General features: G+C 33.0%; 1 protein-coding gene across 1 annotated transcript; it reads left to right on the top strand.

Moving 5' to 3' along the window:
• Nucleotides 1-2,057: 2,057 nt before the first annotated feature.
• LOC147532436 (homeobox-leucine zipper protein HAT22-like) lies at nucleotides 2,058-3,616 on the top strand. Its single transcript, XM_086647865.1, has 3 exons — nucleotides 2,058-2,671; nucleotides 2,914-2,993; nucleotides 3,128-3,616. Exons 1-3 carry the CDS (start codon nucleotides 2,174-2,176, stop codon nucleotides 3,435-3,437), a joined length of 888 nt encoding a protein of 295 aa, XP_086503991.1. The 5' UTR covers nucleotides 2,058-2,173; the 3' UTR covers nucleotides 3,438-3,616.
• The last annotated feature ends 7,457 nt before the right edge of the window (nucleotides 3,617-11,073 follow it).

Below are 11,073 nucleotides of genomic sequence, written 5' to 3'. Positions count from 1 at the left end.
GTTTGTAATCATAATTAAGAATACCGCAAATGTAGTTAAAATACCCTCAAACTTGGGATTCAAGGAAGAAAACACAAAAGAAAGATGTTGTTTAATTTTGAATACTAATGACAATCAGATGATCAGTGGTCCAATCATTATTTTGATGTGTTTTTGTGTTCACATTATTTATTGTATGTTTGAGTTAGTACCCCAAGTATTTTGGTTTTCTTAAAGTTCTCTCACGGGTTAATGAAGCACAATCCGTTATTGGTATAGTTTCTTTTGGATATTGTCTACGATAGTCATTACAAAAGTACGATGACCTAAAATTTATCTAACTACTTAATTTATATCAAAATTTAATAGTTCTGAATTTGTACTTTCGTGGGATCGAACCTGAGACTTTCATATTACGGAATAGGTGCACTACTTGGGCTACCAGTTATTGACAATTATTAGTGTACTCAATTTTGAGAATATATATAGAAAAACGTTTTTTCATGTAGTTTTCATTTTGGATTATATTAAGGTGATATCCATATTTATGCATCTAATTATATATGCTCAATTTAAATTATAATACTAAGAATTGTTCATAGGATGTGATAATATGCAAGTTGAAATACAGTGGCTTATATAATTGGACACGCAAAATAATGAATGACAAACTAAAAATATATACACATGAGTAGAAAGATGAATATAAAAAATTGGGGATGAAAAATATTTTATGCATGCTAAATATTTTTTTGTTTTAGAGTGTTTCCACATAACTAATACCAAGATGTACGTGACGGTAGTTTAAACAGTAATGAAATCACATAATCGCCTCAGTTTTCATATAAAAATATATTGAAGAACAACATTTTTGCATAATTCACCGACTCATTGGTTGTCTCACTTAAAGAGTCAAGAACGAGATTTTGGAAAGAATGTAATAATCATGCATACATTTTTGCAAAGTGCATACCTTAAGAAAAATTATGAATAAGATCAGTTATAGAACACAAAAATTACAATTCCATGGCCTCTCTCTCATCTTTGATGTATTAATCTTCAATGAAGTTTAAGTTTTAGTAATAATAATACTAATAATCTATATAAAAAACAGAAAGAGAAACGATGTCTGGGACAAACATCATTTTTTAATAAAGGATATTGTCTAGAAGCCATTATCAGAATTTAAAATATAGTGACTTATAGTCCTTCGTAGAAATAAAGTTACCTATTTAAAAACAATTATCGTTTCCTTCTTAGAAATAAAATAATTAATTTAAGAAATAGAGAAACAAAATAAATTTCAAGGGTTGAAAAATGAAATTGAAATCTCTCTCTCTCTCTCTCTCTCTCTCTCTCTCTCTCTCTCTCTCTCTCTCTCTCTCTCTCTCTCTCTCTCTCTCTCAATAACATAATAACTAATTTAAGAGAAAAGAAAGAAAAAAGTAATAATTAATAAAAAATCTCTCTCTCTCTCTCTCAATAAAATATAACAATAAATTTCGTAACATTTGATTGATACAAGTGTCCGTGTCCTAGGGCACGGGATATACCCTAGTAAGAGCATCTCGAATGCAACACTCAAATGGAAAAACTTAGAGTGCCACCTAGGACTTTTTGAGTTTTTTGTAAAAAATTCTCTCCAATGCAACACTCAATTTGGATCTCAAAATGACGTGGCATCATTCAATATTGAGATATCTCAAGAAGAAACTCAATATTTGAGATTTCTTTTGAGGATCTCAATTGGCCACTCAACATTAAAAGCAAATCTAACCATCTAAAAAATGACACCTATGTTATTTTTGGGTTTTTAGAGTGTTGCATTGGAGATGTCTTTTGAATTGAGGATCTCAACATTGACATCTTAGAAATATGAGAGGATAAAGCCATTAATAGGGAGAAAAAAATGTATAAAAGGGGGGCACATCTAGAATCATTTATCAACAAGGGGGTACAAGAGAAAAAAGTTATTATATTAGTTAGTAATAGATAAAGTATATAATATTATGGTGGGGTTTTCAAGTCAACCTATAATTCCCCACTTGATAGTATTTATTTTCTTTCTCCTACTCATTCACTCCTTCTTTGATTAATGATCATAGTCACCCACTTCTAAACTCTTAAATTCAATTTCTTCTTTCTTTCCTCCTAAGTACTTTATCTCTCTAAAGTTCTAGAGTGAAAGTTTCTTATGATCTTCAATAAATCAAAGATTTGTAACAAAATGGGTCTTAATCCTCATGAAGATATTTGTGATACAGGTTTATGTCTTGGATTAAGTAAAGTATATGAAAGGAAAGCTGATACTCAAGATGTATTGTTGAATTCTAATGATGAGCACAAAAACCCTAGCTTTGGATTGACAACTACAACATCAACAACAAGTCTTGAGCCAGTATCACTAACATTAGGGTTTTCAGATGTTGATATGAATATTAACAAGGATAGACCACTTTCTTGTTCTCCTAATAGTGGTTTGTCTAATTCTTTTTCTAATACTACTAGGTCAACCAAGAGAGAGAAAGAATTGGTAATAGGGTTTCATGAAGATATGGAAGTAGAGAAGGTTTCTTCTAGGGTTATTAGTGATGAAGATGATGAAGGTAGTGCAAGAAAGAAACTTAGACTTACAAAAGAACAATCTGCCCTTTTGGAGGAAAGTTTTAAAGAACATAGTACCCTTAATCCTGTAAGTCTCTCTCACTCGAAAAATGTTAGGAAACAAGAAAAATAGACAGACTCTAGACAGAAATCTTATGTGGGTCATTGTAATTCGTGCTTCTAATGATTATAATCTCTCAAATCACGAATCACGACAAACCATATAAGATTTTTGATCTGCCTAATTTTCTTGTTCCCAGGCATCACTCCTCTCTCTCTCTCTCTCTCTCTCTTGTCATCCTAATGAAGTGAACTTTCCTGAATGATCAGAAACAAAAACAAGCTCTGGCAAAACAACTCAATTTAAGGGCTAGGCAAGTTGAAGTTTGGTTTCAAAATAGGAGAGCAAGGTAAATTAACTTATAATTACGTAGTAATAAATTAATTATTTGGAGTATTATTATCTTATTTAATTAATGCTCTAACCATTTAATTACAATTTGTAATGATAATTAAAGGATTTCTTTTTTCAATTAATTGACAGGACAAAGCTGAAGCAAACAGAGGTGGATTGTGAGTTTTTGAAGAAATGTTGTGAAACTTTAACAGAAGAAAATAGGAGGCTATATAAGGAACTCCAAGAATTGAAGGGTTTGAAACTAGCATCAGCACCACCACCACCAATGTATATGCAACTTCCGGCTACCACCCTCACTATGTGTCCATCTTGTGAGAGGATTGGTGGTGCAGGAGGTGGCACTAGTGGTGGTGATAATTCTTCTAAAAATTCATTAACAATGGCAGCTAAAAGTTACATTTATAATCCCTTCAACCGCTCATCTACAACTTATTAATTGTCAGATAAATACGTAGATAAATAGATAGATAAATATTTACCCATAATGACCCGTTTTTTTAATCGGGGCTTGGGAGTTCTATATTTATAAACTATGTTTTTAATTTTCTCTCTATATATAACTTTGTTTAACTCTCTTATTAGATTTTTAAATTAATGATAATATAGTTAATTTGATAATATAGTTAATCATTTTACGTTCTCACTTAATATAAAATACTAAGTTAGGGTTGTGCATCTCTCTCCTTCTCTTACTCTTCTCTCTCCCATGATAAATGACCTATGAAGGTCATGGGTTTTAAGGGTTGTTTTAATGGCTCTAATACCTATTTGTTTCATTACAGTTTGTATGCTCTAAATAAATTACATAGTTGATAGACTTATGTGTGAGTTTAGGAGTGATGTAGTATTTATTATCATTGATAGTAAATATTTAGTGGTTGTGAGTTGGTAATTTATCGGCATCCTCTTTTATGCGTAAATGATGTGCTGTAATCAACAATAAAATTATACCGATAACAATAATAAGTATGAGAAGAAAAGTTATATCTTCTCTAATTAGAAGTTAAAAAATCAAAGGATATTCATCTTTATTGATAAGTTTAAGTAGATGTACTAATTTTGGTTGTTAGCTAACAAAAAAAATAAAAAATAATGGGAATGACAATTATTAGATTAGGATAGATTAGTTGGATATCATAAGGTATAATTGTATAAGTTTGAGAGAGAAAGAGATGAGTGTGTGGGGTCAAGTTTAAGTGAAAAAGGTTAAGAAGGTGGTAATGATATATGTAGATAAGTAAGCGTGTGGGGCAAGAAATGAATTGCAAGGATCTTCCTTTTATGAGATAAACAGGTGGGGTCATCCCCATACATGTCTTTACCACCTATGTCTCATTTAGCTTCCCTACCTTCTCTCTTTGTTCTTTTAATCAGACATTTTTTCCATCCCTTAATTTCTCATCCCTCCAATTTTAGTGACAAGTCTTTAATGTAATTCTCTTCTTTCAACCACCATTATAGGTAAAAGATAAAGAGAAAATAGAAGAGCATATTACCACCAAAGCAACAAAAGAAAAGTAAACAATATCATTATGACATTATATGGCAAAAGAAAACACTTAGGAGAGCTAATCTTAGGACTAATCTTGGACCTGTCTCCTTAAAAAGTAATGTTAGGAACAAGAAAAATTAGGCAGATTCCGAATAAAAGATTATGTGGCGGTTGCAGTCATTCGTGGTTCAGTAGATCAAAACTATCGGACGAAGCATGAATCACAACAAACCACGTAAGATTTTATCCAGAATCTGACTAATTTTTCTTATTCCCAAACATTTTTCCTTCCAAAATTCCATAGACAGTTGTAAATTTGCTATAGGCAACTCTGAAATCTTCATTTCGACCGAGCTAGACTTGTTATGCGAAGCAGGCACAAACCTAAATTAGGCGGCCCATGGCCACGTGAAAGGTGTTGGGCTAACTTCGGCCCAAAGTCAATGTAGGGATTGAGGGTGCCTAGCTACATCATGGATGCCTATAAAATGTCTGGCCAGTCCAATGAAACAAAGGGAAATTTATGGGAAATCTTATGTCCACTTGCGGCTTTTGTTATATGCACTCGCATCTCCTTTGACATGAACAAATAATACTATGTTTGTGCATATAATAAAAATGGTAGCAGTTTAAAATTTCTCAAATCTTTTACACAAGTTTTTTCTATTCATATACAGGGATATTTAACACATCACCCAAACCCATAATTTATTAGTCATACATCTTTCTCATTGTTCGTCGGCAATATATCCGTATTTCAGACTTGGTTGGAAAGTCGCTCTCCCTCTCTCTGCCTCCCTCTTTCTCTCAAAACCAAAAGATATTTACTATGGAGTAATTTCTTTCGGGAAGATGGTATCTAAAAACCAAAAGAGTTACGTAGACTATGGTATTTGAAAACCAAAAAGAATTTAGATTTATTATTGTAGGGTTACAACTATGGAGTAATTTCTTTTCTTTTGGGCTTGTAGTAAAAGTATTTTTGTTCCGGTAAAATAAAAAATTATCAAAAGTATGTTTGACAAAATAGCTACTTATAAACACTATTAGGAATTTTTTACTGTATTTTTTTCCAACTTGCCTTGTATAGGGCCCCATTTTTTGGTTCCGCTTGGGGCCTCCCAAATACTTGGGCCGGCCCTGGTTAAAATTTATGGTTGAGATTTTTCCTTTGGTGAAGGATATACAACAAATATGTTAGGAATGTTAACTCGGTTAGCAAGATAGACACCTATTTCCTAAAAAAAATCACTTGGAAAGCAAAAAGATCATCGAAATTGGTATTTTCAGGATTATCCAATTAATTTCTAGAGTCGCATGGAGGCAACAAGTATGGTATTACTTGTCTTTTACGATTTCAAAAAAACTAAGGATATACTTGATGAAAGAAAAACTGAATAGTTTCGAAATTTTAAGGAATGTAAAGCTGACGTTGAAAAATTTTCTAGATTGCAAAATTGAACTTTCTATTGGAAAATATTGCAAAGAATATGGCATTGACCTTGAATTGAGCGTACGACACAAACCACAACAAATAGTGTGAGTGAAAGGAAATATTGGGATGCATACTTAAGAAAAAAATATTTGCAGCATGACTTATCGGTTGAAGTTTCTTCTGTAGTTTATTTGATTAATAGATCTCCTACGAAGAGTCTACAAAATTACACACCCCATGAAGCCTGGTATGCTGTGAAGCTGGATGTTGGTCATGCAGTGAGGAAAAAGTTTGATAGTCAGAAAAACATCTTTTAGGCTGTAGTGTAAGGAGCAAAACCTATAAATGATATAATCTGAAAACCGTACTAAAACTCTTACGAGGCGATCAAATGAAGATTCACCTTAAAGCACCACAACATAAATAATGAAATACAGGAGTTTGTAAATGAAAAATTATCCATGTGAAGTATTGTAAGATGAACGATCAGTTGGTAGACGTGTTCACAGAGTCTTTAAGCGTAGAAGAATCATGAAGAACTATTGCAACTTTGGGATCAGAAGCAAATGTACGACTTGGAACAAAATAACTTTTATATTTTTATTAGGCACTGAATTAGAATATTAAGTTATTATTATTATTATTATTATTATTATTATTATTATGGTATTTGACAAATCAAAAACCATATGAATTCAGATAGAATTGATCGAGATATATATTGGGGATCTATAAATATCTAGAATCTTTAATTCATTTTAGAAAAGAAGTGAAAAATAAAGTTTACTGTAAAGTAATTTTAGTCATCACCTTTTCCCGTTCTCTTTTATTTCTAACATGGAGTTTCTCCTGAAACCTAGTTAGCGAAACAAGGATAAAAATAGGGAAGGAACAAGAAAGAGACCCACTTGTGCAGCTCCTCTATTTGAGGCACCCGAGCAATCGGCTTGATATTCCGCTCTTTAGGCTAGTTAAAACCGAGTCTAAGACTCCTCTTGATCATCCTTTGACGGTAAAGATGAAAAACTCCTTTAGACTAGATAGGTAGCTGAGAATTATTCTAAAGTTAGAGTCCTTTTATAGAGACCTATTCGAAATCTAATGAAAATTTTCGGCAGTTTCTATTATAACGAGGTCTATTTATAGAGACTTCTTAAGTTAGAGTCCTATTCGAAATAGGATTCCTAAAAAGAGAAGAAAACATTAATAAATCTTTATCAGAACTGTAATCTGATTAGAAGGGAGGAATCCTACTCACATAAAGGTTCGACTAAGTATCCCATTTCTAATGAGAACCCATTACCTTTGGGTCGGCCTTAGGCTCGGGACATGCGGCCAACCATCGTTTTGGCTCCGGTGCCTGGCCCAGTTGTGCCTCCTTGGGTCTGGCTCCCAGCTAGCCTGTTTAGACATCTCCTTGGCCTGGATCCAATCCTTGCCCATGTCCCATTTTCTCTAGTCGTTTTTCCTGATCGAGTCGAAACTCTTCTATGTAACCCGTGGTAGGATCCAATTGTCTTTAGTCGCGAGTCATCGTAGTTGGGTTTTAGCCAAACATTGCGATCCCTAAAACGATCGGACTTGAAGAAGATTTTCATCATTTGTCCTATGCGACAAATTGAGCGCATTGTCATCTTAACCAGAGGACAACTCCTTCACTTGATGGGGGTCGTTGTGGTTGCCCACAAAGGTGGGGGTCCTTGGTTGCCCACAATAAGTAAGAGTGCATTTAAAATTTCAGATGAAGCAAACTGCATGGGCCATAAGCCAACACTTTCAGAAGGGGTTCTATAGGCACTCATGCATTTTTTGTAGACAGGTCTCCTGCAAATCCTTTTCTTCTAGCCATTTTTTTTTTTGCTTTTAGGGGGAAGAATTGAATAGAAGAAAGAGGTAATAACTAGAAAGGTCAAAATAATATTGAAAATGAGTAGAAAAACACAAAACATTTGAAAATTATTATTCAGGTCAAAAAGTATAAAAAGACTAAATTGTCCTTTTTTGTCTTTTTGTGTAACTAAAATATTTTATTTTCTATAAACTTTAAATCAATATAACTTTTGTTTGGGATGTCGGATTTCAATAAAATTTATATATTTAGAAATGATTTTTCATTAGCTTTCTAACAAGATCCACTTTCAACACTTTTTTTTTCAAAAAAAAACGCAGAAAAAAACGGTGTTTTTTCACTTACGTTTTTCTGCAAACACGTGTTTGCACAATCTATTCTGCAAACAACTGTTTGCAGAAATCTGTTATGCAAACAAACGTTTGCAAACAAGTTCTGCAAACATGTGTTTGCATTTGCGATTTTGCAAACTGCGTTTGCATGTGCGACAATGCAAATTGAGTTTGCATTTGCGACATTACAAACTCAGTTTGCACACGTTTACATCTTCACAAAATTTTCATTGTATTCATTAAATAAATAGTTTATATTTACAATAAATAGATACTCAAGAATTGATCATATATGAAATATAAAGGCCAGTGTTTTGGGGAAATAAACAAAGTTTCCGGGGCAATAAATTTTGGGTGGAAACAAATTTTTTTTTGTTTCCTCCAAACATCACCCTTTTAATTTTTTATTCTTTCTTCTTCTCCTCTACCTCAACAAGAACTCTAACAACTTCAATTGAATTCGGGCGGCTTCCACCGTTAACGCCGGCGAATCTAATTCCGGCCAACTCTCACCCTCTCTATCTTCATCCCTTTCTCCTTATTTCTCATCTTGTAAAACAAAAACTCACATTTCCTCTGTTTCTCTCTCTAACTTTCTCCCTCTAACTCTCTCACTCTCTCTCTAACTCCCAATCTTTCTCTTCTTCTGATGGGATCCAAGTTTTTTCTTGTCCCCATTTACTACATCCTCAGGATTAGCAGAACCTGTGAAGAACAACGACCTTTTCAATCTTCTCTAAGCTAAAAACTTGACCAAATCAAAACTTCTCTGTTCCAATTTTATCTTACAAATTGAAACCCTTTTTTGAATTCTCAGTACAAGTTTGGGTTTTGATTATTTCTATCATTCTCTCTGTCTCTCTTTTCTTGCCTAAGTTTGGGTAGTTAGGGTTTTTGCTTAAAAGGGTTTAGAGAAGTTATGGTGTATCAAGCTGCAAGTAAAACAGGCTTCATAATCATGGTTAAATTTGTAGCTTTCTTTCAACCATTAGAAGATTGTCAGGTTTGTCTAACAGAAAAAAAAAAGCCCTATTTCTTGTTTAAGTTCTTCATTAATTCTCTAATAATCTTGTTTATTATGGTTTAATGATAAAGGAGAGAAGAGAGAGAGAGACTAAGAGGAAGAGAGGCAGAAGAGAGAGAGGGAGAGAGAAAGGAGAGAGATAGAAGATGGTGAAGTGGTCGGTCGTCGCCGGTAACATCCGGCCGGCAACTTTTAAAGTGTGTTTGGTTTGCTTTTTTTGGTTTTTGCACCGTCTTCCCCGGAAACTTTTCTGCTTTCCCCAAAACGGTGGCCAATATAAAAAGCTTTAAAAATCACAAACAACCTCACATAGAAAGAGTCCAAGTGTAAATGCATATATGGTATGTCAATCAATAACTCTCACATTCTTGAGTGTCCCTATATTTACAAAGAAATCTATCATTTCTCTCACCTTATCTGAACTTTAGAGATCAAAAGTGGAGCCCTACAAATTTTCACCCCACCAAACAATTTCTGTCTCATCTCTTTCAAGCAAAATCCCAAAACTCAATTAGTTGTAAAGTGCAAACTGTGTTTGCATAATGTAAATGGCAAAATGTGTTTGTAAAATATAGAATGCAAATATAATTTGCAAGCTTTGCATACAAACCAACTAAAGAACTTCCAACAACAAATCCAAACTCAGATTTGATCAAATGAGTATGATTTTTTTTTTCCTTCATTTACATTTACTAATCCACCAAATGCTTCATTTACATTTTCCTTCATTTTGAGCAAACTCAGAGATAACTGATGTCCAAGATACTTCATGTCGTCAAACAATTCAAGACAAATACGAACTAGAAGATAGTGGAATTAGTTCAGAACTGTAGAATGCCTATTTCATATTCAATTTTCCATGATAGATTTAAAGAACCTAGTACTAAAGCTCATATAAATAGACAACTATAACTTTAACAAAAGAAGATATATCTATCTACCTTTCTGATATGTGTATATAATTTCTAATTCCATTTATACATAAAAGTAGCACGAATAGGAAGATTCACATCGGGCCAAAAACTAAATGTTTGAAAATGAATATGAAAATACGCAGTTATATTCAAAGAAATGGTGAGGTAGGTTCAAGTGTTCGGACTACAAAAACTTGAATGCACCTCTACTTACAATCTTCTAGAACGCTTTTGTATCAAATATTCAAACATTCTTATCTAAGAATACAGAAAATTATATATATATATATATATATATATATATATATATATATATTATTCATAAGGTTAAACAAACAATTCGTAAATTCAAACAAACCAACTAAAGAACATACCAACAAGAGCATAGCTTATAAATCCAACTCAAATCCTTTGTGAATCAAATCCTTGGATTTCTTTTCCTCTTTCCAAATTCGAAAGTCTGGGACATCCAGAGAAAACAGTCGTAAAACGTTACTAAATCAGGCTCGAACCCACCATCATCTCGTCAAACAATTCCATACTTTCTCAGACTTCCCACTCTGATAATAACAAGATATAACATTGTTCCAAGAAGTTGCATTTCTTTCGGTCATTTCATCGAACAGTTTGGTTGCCGAATCAAATTGATTACATTTTGCATACAAACCCACTAAACTTCCAACAACAACAACAAATCCAAACTCACATTTAATCAAATGGGTATGAATTTTTTTCCTTCATTTACATTTACTAATCCACCAAATGCTTCATTTACATTTTCTTTCATTTTGAGGCTTCGAGCAAACCCAGAGATAGTTGAAGTCCAAATAGTTGATCATGATCTCTAACTCTGTAAAAGTCATTCCTTGCATCAACCATTAGATCTCATTTAGCATCTAAATCAACAAGTGCACTATTTAAAAAGGTATTTGATTTATTCTACCATGAATTTGTAAACCCAAACACAAATCCAACAGTTTTGAACATGAAATTAGAACAATATAGATATTCTCTTAATACTTTGTC

This window comes from Eschscholzia californica, unplaced genomic scaffold (assembly GCF_041429995.1).
Source record: "Eschscholzia californica isolate CP2 unplaced genomic scaffold, dmEscCali1.0.p SCAF_6, whole genome shotgun sequence".
Classification (NCBI taxonomy): domain Eukaryota; kingdom Viridiplantae; phylum Streptophyta; class Magnoliopsida; order Ranunculales; family Papaveraceae; genus Eschscholzia; species Eschscholzia californica.
This window is presented reverse-complemented; position numbering and strand designations above follow the sequence as displayed.